The 11,256-nt window shown below is 44.6% G+C and overlaps 1 protein-coding gene across 1 annotated transcript in view; it reads right to left on the reverse strand.

The window, feature by feature from the left end:
• Adamts18 (ADAM metallopeptidase with thrombospondin type 1 motif 18) overlaps positions 1 to 10,643 on the reverse strand; it is a 134,355-nt gene extending 123,712 nt beyond the window's left edge. The window contains exons 1-3 of the mRNA XM_027406073.2: positions 10,554 to 10,643; positions 10,364 to 10,451; positions 6,943 to 7,256 (exon numbers count right to left, since the gene is read on the reverse strand). Coding sequence (XP_027261874.1) covers positions 6,943 to 7,256; positions 10,364 to 10,451; positions 10,554 to 10,643 — 492 coding nt within the window. The remainder of the gene's footprint in view (positions 1 to 6,942; positions 7,257 to 10,363; positions 10,452 to 10,553) is intronic.
• Positions 10,644 to 11,256: the final 613 nt, after the last annotated feature.

Raw genomic sequence — 11,256 nt, forward strand, 5'->3', positions numbered from 1 at the left:
AAGGCACCACAAAGCAACAGAGCCCACAGGCTAAGGACATTTAACTTCAGCCCTATTATGAATGGAAATTGGTTTTCTAAAGATGACACGGCAGGCAGTGACCAGCGACAGACAACTCAGTGACAGCTTTCTGAGTTATAAAATACTTTGCAAAGGAGACATCAAAGCTCCTTACCGCCTATTCAAATCCAATGGCTTCGAAAGCTCCTCACAGGGACCCAGGCTTTCCTGAGAATGGTTGCTGCAGCAGTCACAGGCAGCAAAGGCCACCACTGAAGAAAAGACACAATGGGACATCAGGGCAGCTAGCCACGGAGCAGACAAAGGACAGAGAAAGCAAAGGAAAGAAATCTACAAAGTTGGATGGTGCACTGGGAATCCAGGCTGGAAGGGGTTCCTGAGGCAGTCTTGGTGGTGGTACCCACTCTGCTGGGAGCCTCTGATATAGTAGGGAGCCAGGACAATGAGCCAACACCAGACAGAAGGTTCAGTAGCAACAGAAAAGCAGCCTTTCCTTGTGGTCAGCTGGTCTTTGCAGAGATTATCAAACATCAGCAGATGCAAGCACTGTAAGGCTGAGTAGGCCCACAAGATCAGTAACTGCGTGTGTGTGTGTGTGTGTGTGTGTGTGTGTGTGTGTGTGTGTGTGTGTGTGTGTGTGTGTGTGTGTGTGTGTGTGTGTGTGTGTGTGTGTGTGTGTCCATCTGATAGCCATGTGAAGAACAGAGCTTGGTCTAGAATGAGTTTATTAAGCAAAAGTGCATTTCTCCAACTAGAACAAACCATGGTCATCAGAGAGGTCAGGTACCAACAAAGTGCGAATGACCTTAGGCCTAGTGATTGTCCTTTACACTGAAACAGGAATCCTGGTATAAGTTGTCAACCAGAAGTACAGTTTTAAAACAGGTGGATTGGTTGGGCCAGTGTGGACTCCATCTTTTAGAGATTGAAAATGCAGGCTAGTGTATTAAAAGATGTAAAATGGCCAGATATGCAGCCCAGTTAATAGAATGCTCAGCCCACACCATGTCCTGGGTCCAATCCCCAGTATCACATAAGGCCAGTTATGATGGCACACCTCAAGGGGTCAGGAGGATCAGAACTTCAAGGTCATCCTCAGTTACGTAGGATGTAACTGTTACATATAGCCTGGGCCACATGGGCCTCTCTTCTCTCTCTCTCTCTCTCTCTCTCTCTCTCTCTCTCTCTCTCTCTCTCTCTCTCTCATACACACACACACACACACACACACACACACACAGAGAGAGATTGAGCATGGGGTTCATGAGAAGAGAGGTGAAATGGCTCTGGATGTAGCTCAGTTGATAGAGTACCTACTTGCCTAACATGCACAAAGCCCTGAGCTTAATCCCTAACACTACAGAAAACCAGACATGATGGTGCCTTTTGTGTATCAGCACTCAGGAAGTGGGGGCAAGAGGATCAAAAGTTCACTGTCATTCCTGGCTATATAGTAAATGTATGGACATCCTGTGTGCTTAACTCTCTTTAAGCCTAGTGATCATGGAACTCTTATCCCTAGAGTTTTTTCCACACTTAGAACACAATACACAATTGGGGCAAGCACTGTACTCATGGTCTTGTCACCATGAACCTATGCAGAGATGTTCTTTAAGGGGGTGGGGGACAAAGCCATGACCAAGTGTGCTGGGCAAAGTCTAAGTTGAAAGAGAATTAAAGATGTGGTGATGTAGGACTCTTTGACTCCATGGCATGCTGGTGTACACAGCAATCTGGGGTTGTTGTTGTTGTTGGTGGTGGTGCCTGGTACTGCCTTGCCCAGCCTCTCCCTTTTCTGAAGCTATATTGTGGGCTCTTGGCTCCTGAGCTCTGCTGTGCCACAGCTTAGTTCAGACTGAGATGGGAATTTTTAGGTCTAAGAGCCCTGTTGCTGTTTCTCTTGCAGGTGTGTCTAATCCACAGCCAATGAGCTATTTGTAGCCAAGAATAGCTACGAGTTCTAAACTTACTTAATACATTAGGTTGTTTTGTGAAGGTGCGTGCGTGCGTGCGTGCGTGCGTGCGTACGTGCGTGCGTGCGTGCGTGCGTGCGTGCGTGTGTGTGTGTGTGTGTGTGTGTAACTAGATTACATGTCAAGCATGAACTTTGTAGATGTCAATGTCCTATTACAATGTCAAAACATTAGACACTAGCCTGGAGAGGTGGTTCAGCAATAGACAACTGTTTAGAGTACTTGCTACAATTGTAGGAAACCTGGGTTTAGTTCCCAGCACCCACATTGTGACTCACAACAGCCTGTAGCTCCTGTTCTAGGGAAGCAAACAAGATCTGTCCTCTTTGAACACTGCATGCACACAGTGCACATATGTGCCTTCAGGTACAAACTCAATACACATAAAATAAAAATAAATCTTCTGTCAGTGTGTTAATGGTGTCTGTGTCCTTCTCATGCACAGTTTTACCCTCTGTGATCAGAGCAACATCTGCTATGACAGAAGCAATAAACAGCTATTGGATGACAGAATCAATGAGTTCATGTAGCTCTCCCATACACCTCCAAACACAAGTTTTCACAGCAACTAGTTCTCAAATACTAACATACACCAAAGTCATTCAGAAAATGATACATTTTGGAGGCCAAATTCCAGTTTGAAGAAAAGGAATCCAAGTTTTCAACTTGTTAGACAAAGATAATCAAGTGGGTCACCATCTACAAACTCACAAAAAGATCCCTAAAGTAGGATGTTTTAAAACAGTAAAATCTTTGAAGAAAGATACAGTCTGACAGAAAATGGCATTAAAGAACACAGGTGAGTATCCAAAGTTGGTTACAGTTTCAGAGCAAAGTGAGGTCTCCCTCCAGTAGCCTCAGCTTGCCTGTTGCCATGACCTTCCTTCTCACCACTGTAGTGGGGAGAGGGGACACTTCACAGAGTAGAAAGGGCATATGTGGCAGCAGCTATAGACTAGGTTAATATGTAACTCCATGATTCTGTGACAAACACTACAGCTCCAAATACACTCACCAAGTTTAAGGCCACCAGGTAGAATGAGCAGGGGTGACCCAGAACAGACATTCAGAATTAAAAGCGAAGAATCACATGCAAGCTTAATGGTAGGCAGAATTCACTTGCTCCTGTTTTGTGAACTATTGAAAGCAAGGAACTACTCACTGAACTCTTTAAAATGAACTCTGTTGGCTTGGCGTGGTAGGTTTACACTCCAAGAAAGTATTGGAAATATTTTAAGCACTGGGCAATTTGGAATTATTTAAGGAAATCCCCTGATAGAAAAATTCCAACTGGGGTGTGTATGCCTACCTTGCCACCTGTAAGAAGAATATATGTATTTCAGTACCATAGTAATCTTACTACCCTTCGTGTTTTCTTCTGAGGTTTCCCTAACAGTCTAGAAAAAGCTGGATTTCCTGCTGGCACTGTGCCAGATCATTTAAAGGTGACTAATTACTTTCCTAGTACATTCTGGAAGAACACTGGGAGATGGCTGTCACATCTAAAAGGATCCTGAAGCCAACCACCTAGCTCTCCTCTTAAAGAAACACCAGACAGAAGCTTTACATGAAGGCATTTCATCTCAAAGTGTCATCAATCTCCTATCAACATCTGGATCAAATGGATGAAGAACTGCCATATCCTCTGGCATGTTAACTTTCTGATTAGTCACTCCAACAAGTCTATTAGACACAAGTCCATCGCTGAACTTTTGGACCATCTACAATGCTCTGAATCCATCACTGCAGCTGTCAACTAGTCTTAGGGGAGTTATGAGCCTCCCTCTTGACCAAAGATGCTTACCAGTATCTGTAGGTAGTTAGAAGAGGGACGACATGGCCATTCTCTTTTATGCTCATCTCTCACTGTCCCCTCAATGTGTTACCTTTAGAGGATATCACATGACTTGCTTTTTAAAAACCAAAGAGGTAATATCAGAGTTTGATAGTCACAGTAAAGAGGATACTGAGCTAGTAAGGGTGTTCTGCTTAGAATCCTTATTTCTATCCACTGAAAAGGGAGCACAAACCACTATTTAAGTTGAAAACATGTATTCTATCTCTTGTCCTTATATAGTAAGGAGAACATTAAAGGAAGCATATAAATAGCCAATAAGTTTAAAGGTGATATGTAACCCATTAACCATCAGAAAGATGTAAATTACAATGTGGTATCTAATTCACAACTATAAAATGACTAAGATGGAAAAGGCAGATAGTGTCAATTGTTGATGAGAATAGGAAGCATCCAGAGCTTTCCCGCATAGGTTGGCATGGCCATTTTGAAAAGCTGATCCACAACACCTACTAAAGCTTCACCTATGCCTACCTGGGACACAGCAACTTTACCCTTAGGTATCTATCCCACAGAGTGAGAGAACAACAAACAAACAAACCATTATTGGATCCTCATACAAGGAAGTACACTATGGTTCTACTTAAGGAAAAGTTTTTAAAAATCATAAATAAATCACACCATTTGTTAGGGCAAAACAGTTACCTCATGTGGACAGTAAAGAGGGAAGGAACAATTGAGGGCCTTCTTGGGGCATTAACAATGTCCTGTTTGATCTAGGCTCACAAAAATGCATATAAACTTTGTGAACATCAATCAAGTTACATCATTGCTTTTTGTGTTTTCTGTATATACATTTTAACCTTTCTATGCAGATATTACCCTTTAACACAGGTTACAAAATGAGTATGGATCAGGGTCATCATTTGCCAGTGAGTTCCATCCTCTCTCATTTTGTTTCTTACTGTTTGGGGTTTAAAAATTGCACAGGTGTTCAGTGGGGGAATGGGAAAGGGATATTTCCCAAATAAAAGGGTTTTATTTATCCATAAAGGGATGGATAAATAAATTTGATTGTTCCCTACCTCTTACATCATAGACTCTACCAGGGTCAAAAAATTAGATCATCAGAGCCAGATGCCTGGAGATTTAATGATCTCAAAAGTCATGTCACATGGCTAATGAGAGCCAACCAAGGTCCTGTGAGGTCATGATAACTAAGTCCATACACCTGGCTTGTTGAAAAGTAGGGACAACCAGTGCTTCCACAGGACAGATCTCAATGTTAGTTGCTTCTTTCACCCTTGTGAAAGCTGGACAACTTTAGCCCATTTCATTTCTTCTGCTTGGCATGGTAATTTGTTCCCAGTTCAAATGTGAACCCACTTCTTCACTAGAAAAGATCACCTCACGTCTATTCATTAGAAAACTGATCAAAATTCCTGCCACCCACAGAGACCAGAGTCCCAAGTACTGAATGTGGAGGCCACGTTTTGTAAGAATGACAAAAGATAGAGACCAAAGGAGCACTTCACACATAAATCATTTCCTCTCTATAAGCCTGGGATGAAATCTCTCCATTTACTATGATTTTATTACATTTTAAGTTATCTTTTTGTATAGACAGTGTATGTGTGTGTGCCACAGCATGTGTATCAAGGTCAGAGGAGTTGGTTCTCTTCTTCCATTAAATGTGTCCCAGGGATTGAACTAAGGTCACTAGGCTTGGCATCAAGCATCTTTACTTACTGAGCCAATGCATAGGCCATAGTTCCAGTTTTAGAGGTAAGGGAACTAAGGTACAAGAACCCACTAGTTAGTTAGTGCTGGTTTGATAGTAAGAACTTTAGCTTACTGCTGTTAATTGGGAGTGTTTGGAATGAGATGCTCTAAGGCCCTGTGGTGGAGTGAGTAATTCTTGAGGACTTTTGGAAATTGGGACAGGCAGAGAGAGGGAAATGCAAGGAGAATGTGAGAAACTAGCAGAAGACTCACCACAATCTAACAACGAAGGAAAACTAAGATGCATCTATGCATGTGTGAGCACATGTGTGCGTAACCATGTCATAAACACTTAGGGAATTGTTGAGTCAGGTGTCATTCAAATGAAGGTAGATTAGTTGGGAATTGCTAACTCACTGTTTTATTTTGCAATTTAAATACACTAAAGAATATAGTGACTGTGGTTATGGTTTTGGCTGGATTTCAGGAGTATACTGTGAAAAAGAAAAGTTGTAACTGAAAAGTCTTAACCAGTGAAGAATAGTGGAGCCCTCATTCACTCCCAGTCCACTCCCAAAACCACACCTCTTGCTTAGCCAAGCTGCAGACCACATGTACATCCCCAGCTAACTCCCAATTGGGCTTTTTCACATTTTCCTTCTTCCGGCCATGCCACAGCATGATCACCACGTGTCTCCAATAGCAACTCTGTTGCTGGTCTGAGACATTTTTCCATTGCAACATGAAATGAAAGCTTAGGATGTCTTTACTGCCTTGTATATTTGATTGGATTCTGAGTATCATTTACATGGATATTCTTGGCCTGGTATTCGACACAGAAAGATTATAGCGAAAGGAAATCATGCTTGTCCCGAGTGCCTTTAAATGTCTGCCTCCCTGGGTTCTTCATTTTATCCTGCTTAGTCCACACACACCACCCCACGTTCTAAGAGGATGCCTTCTGTAAAACAGATTTTTAAAAGAAAAACAAAAGACTCCATTCCATCAAATTGAAGGTAGGTTAATTCTGGCTGCTGAATGCAATTTTAGATTGAAATGCTGTTTTCCCCTTTCAAAGCAAGGGAGACGCATGTAGGCTGTTAGATTTATAGAATTCCTGGTCTCCCAAGAGTTTGCAAAGCGAATGGCATCCATCAAATTAATTTCCTTGGGGATCGTCTCAAACATGGAGAATGAAAGGGCCCAGGCCATTAAACATCAAAAGAATGCTCTAAATGCTCATTAAAGTTCTATTATATTTCCTTTTTTTCAGAAAGCAGATTAATTCAATTGAGAATATTATACGTATCAAAGCTGACAGTGTGAATGTGTGGAGTTAGCTGCAAGAGAGCTTAATGCTGCAGACATCTGTTCATTCAAGTTACACAAAACACAAAAAACATGAGCTCCATTAGACTGAGGCAGACTTACCAAGCCGGCACACGTAGACACAGCAACAGAGGAGGAGCTGTCATTCCTGATAAATCCCTGATACAAACACTGCTGCACCTCAGGCTCCCGAGTCTCTGAAGCACCGTCCTTTCCAAGAACCTGGACTATAAAGTGACTGCTCAAAATCGCCGAGGGCTTCAGCTCTAAGTGTAGATCCTGTCCAAATGCTGAAAAGTGGTAGTGCAGGGAGCTGCTGGCACTGTGTGCGGATCGCCTTTTCCTGTTGTGCAAAATGTCGTGTGAGATATATGACCCGCCTGAGTCCACTTCTACTGGCGTGACAAAGACGTAATCTGTAATGGAAAAATTTAGCTGTCAGCACCCAGGACCCAAGATGCCAAAGGGTCAGTTTCCAGCAGGCTGCCCCAGAGCTCACAAAAACCCTTGTTCTGTGCACCTAACAGTAAAGAGAATTCAGAGACGCTCCTGTGCATTGCATTCTGCGCAACCAGGCTTGTTCAACTGTAACTCCTATAGAGTCTACGGCTGGGCTCAGTGGTAGCTTAAGTGGTAGCACTTGTCTAGCACAAAAAAAAAAGAAAAGAAAAGAAAAGAAAAATAAATCCCACAAAAACTAAAAGCCAAGTGCAATTCTGATAAATTTCTAAGATATTTGGGTGAAAGGTCAATATTCAATCTGAAAAGAAATAGGAACTCTTCATGCATTAGACACATAGCACTGGTATGTGTTTATTATTATTATTATTATTATTATTATTATTATTATTGACCAAAATTAATCAGTATAATGCCACAAAGGTTAGTAAGTGGGAATTTTTCTTCTGGGGGATTGATAGCTTTGTTTAGGTTGAACTGGGGATAGAAACTTTTCTGGAGGTGTTTAAACTGCAAATAAGTCAGAGTGTGCAGCTTCTGATGACCCCCTCAGCTCATTAACAAGGGGCAGTCAACCCCCTCTTCCAGTGTTACTTTACAAGAACCTGGACACTTGGAGTTCCTTTACTGTTTCAAGCAGCTTCCACTGGGGACTCTCCTGTTTAATCTGATGCCTAAAACACAACATAGACAGAAACCTGCCTCCAAACCTTCAAAACCATCCTAGATAGAGGCTGATGTTTCAAACTGCTCAGACATGTTGGAGGGGGCGTGGCCGATCAGGGACACCTGGAAAGGCATGTTCAAAAATGCCTTCCCCCTGGCTCCCCTGAGCAGCACTAATTGCTGTATGATCTGGGGGTGTGTGTGGGGGGTGGACAGCTAGGAAACAATTTGCTGTGGGAAAGAGCAAAGCCAGTACACTGCTTTCTTTCACAAAACATTGGAATTGAAAAGCATCGTCCCAGAAGATGATGTGGAGAATGCCCTGTGCACAAAAAAAAAAAAAAAAAAAAAAAAGTTCTGGGTTTCCACTTTCGAGGCACAGAATGAGAAACTAATTTGGAAAGTGTTTAGAAAGATTCCGAACAACTAAGAGGCATGTTTGAGTCACTTGGGTCCTTGGCTCCCAGAAGAGAAAAGAAAAGAAAAGAAAAAGAAATTTCCCTTCCCTGAACAGTCAACAACAATGAAATGAAACATTATTTAGGAGACGCTAAGGAATCAGGAAGTCTCACAGTGTGTAGGGATAAATATGCTATATACTAATTATATTCTAATTAGGCTCACATTAGCAAAGAAACCCCAACATTACAATAATGTGTCCCGTTTCTTTCTGGACCACTTGTGACTTTTAAGGCGTGGCCAACTCTTTTATGGCTCTTTTCACCACTCTCTCTCATTTAAACTAGAAATGCCCTATCATTGACATATTTTTCAGAAAATAAAAGGAAAAATGTGTTTCCCTTAAAATTGAGCAGGGCATGTTTTAGTTCTCAAACATTCCTGATGTGTTGTTCTGCAGGTATGTAGCTTTTGATTAAAGCCAGCCTTTCTTTCTTTGTTTTTTAAAGAGAAAATTTACTTTCTCCATCTACCAGAGTCTCCATCTACCTAAGTTCGTGTTTCTCCAGTGTGTTCCTTAACCTCCTTGAGCACAGCCACCTGAAACTCTACCTGCTCTTACTTGGGAGTATTAGCCAGCCATCCTGAACTCCCCCCCCCAGATACCTGTTACAAGTTTGTTTCCAAAAGGGGAACATACAGGCTGTTGGTTACATTCAGTCCTGTTTGGGAACAGGGGCCGTGAGAGGTCCCTTGTAAAGAATGATGTGCTGTGTCAGTTTAGGTGCTTACAGGGGCTGGGAAATGTAGCTCAGTGGGTAAAGTTCTTGCCAAACATGCATGAGGCTCTGGGTTCAATCCCCATTACTATATAAACCAGGTGTGTCGGGCATTCCTGTGAAACCAGCATTAGGGAGATGGGATAGGAGGGTCCTAAAGTTAAGGTTATCTTCTCTGTATCTAGACTTTGTGAGACCCTGTCTCCAAAAACAAAACAAAGAAGTCCTTATAGGCCATGCCTTAACAGAAAGGCTTGATGGCCATTAGATCTCAGTGAACAGGGGGCATGTTTTAGAAACTTCTGACTGGGTCTGAGGGGACAAAAGGTAGAGCTGACAAAAGTGTATTTCTGGGTCTCTTGTCCTCTCACCACCGATTCTCTGAAAGCCTTTGCCCGTAATTCTGGCACTATCCAGTCCCTTGCATCTGGACAAGAGGACTCAGTCCTACAAAGATGACAATTTTAGAATCCAGAGAAATCCATGTTGGCCAGTAAGGTCTTGCTAAAGAGCCTGGGGCAAACATGAATTGTTCTCCTGCAGCTGGTGGGAAACACTGAAAACAAGGGTTTCCCTCTCTGGGAGTCCTGTGGAGTCAATAAATGAGAAAAGACCAAGCATACTCTGGACCTTTGAAGCTGGGGGGCTTAAGAGACAGGAAAACAGCAACAACAAACAAACAAACAAACAAACAAAAAACAAAGACTTAAAGCACCTTGTGCTAGCGCTTTCCACCAAAAGGCAACTTTGAGTATCCATGGCACAATATCAGCAAAGAGAGAAAGAAGGAAAGGGCAATGGGACAGTGGCAGCAGGGAAAATTGGGGCTCACCCCCTCTCGGACTCAACTAGAATTAGTTTCTGTGGCTTTCCCAGGGGAGGAAGGAAACGAAGGAGCCTCTTATCAATTCCCTACTCGGTGCCCACTTCCTTTCTAATTTCTTACTTAAATTCGGATTCTTTTTCTTAACAAGCCATCTGTGAAGGAGGGAAATTATTTTCTCATCTTTGTGACTTTCAGCTTGAGGCATTGATTTTCTGATAACTTCACAGACCTTGCCACACTTCCCCTCTCCGAGCAGCATACACCTGCCAGGTTAGGAGGTGCACCTTTTTCTTAACATTTCTCCCTCTTGAACACAAAGAGGACAGAGTGTGAAGGGCAGGGTGGGGAGCCCTTGTGGGATGGTGAAGTACAGAGACAGAGGGCAAATACGCACCATCATTTAATCCGCTGCCACCGCTGCTGCTGTCACTGGCTAAGGCGACGGCCACCGAAGCACAGCAGAGGCAGCACAACTGGAGCGCCTGCAAGAGAGAAAAAGGTGACACCCAAGTGTGAGCAGTAGCGCGGGTCGGGCGCCTCCCTGGTCCCGGCTGTGCGGCGCGCCCCTTGGTGGTGGCACCTGCCTTGGCCAGACGCCCTAGTCCCGCGGGGCCCCACGGCGGCCCGGGACCAGCGGCCCGGAGGGCGCACGCGAACAGGAGGGCGCACTCCATGGTCAGGTGCGGACGCGGTGACTGCTGGAGGCGTGCATTGTCCCCGAGGGCCGCGGAGCCCCAGGTGCGGCGCCAGGTGAGAGTCGCTTCTGCGGCTCACATGGCAGCGCGGGAGCCTGTGAGCCTCCTCCCTGCTCCGACTGCGCAGGCCTGCGGCGCTTCTGGGTGTAGGGGTCTCCAAAGTCCGGTTTGCAGCGCCGGTGGCGGGGAAGCTCTGCTGGTGATGCCCGCGGGTCTGCTGCGCGCGTGTCGGTGTCGGGGTGATTGTCTGCGGCTCGAGTAGAGCAGCGCCAGCTGGCTCCCCCAGCGCGCCCGAGCCTAGCGCCCGCCTCTCCTCCGCTCGGTGATTGGCGACCCGAGGCTTCCCTGGGCTCGTCCGAGCTCCTGTACTGCAAAGGGCGTGGGATTCCTGGGCCTGGGCTCTGAGGGAGGGGAAGGAGGGGGCGGGGAGGCCGGGTGGGAGTAAGGGGGAGGGAGGGACCTACGCACAGCCAGGAGAGGGATAGCAGCGTTCAGGGTCCGCCTAGGGATCCTAGCTTGGGGCCACAGAAAGATGAGCTGAGGAACTGAGAAGCTGGAGGCTCAGGTAAGGGGTGTGACTTCTGGACAACTC

Source organism: Cricetulus griseus, chromosome 3 (assembly GCF_003668045.3).
Source record: "Cricetulus griseus strain 17A/GY chromosome 3, alternate assembly CriGri-PICRH-1.0, whole genome shotgun sequence".
In the NCBI taxonomy this organism is placed as follows: domain Eukaryota; kingdom Metazoa; phylum Chordata; class Mammalia; order Rodentia; family Cricetidae; genus Cricetulus; species Cricetulus griseus.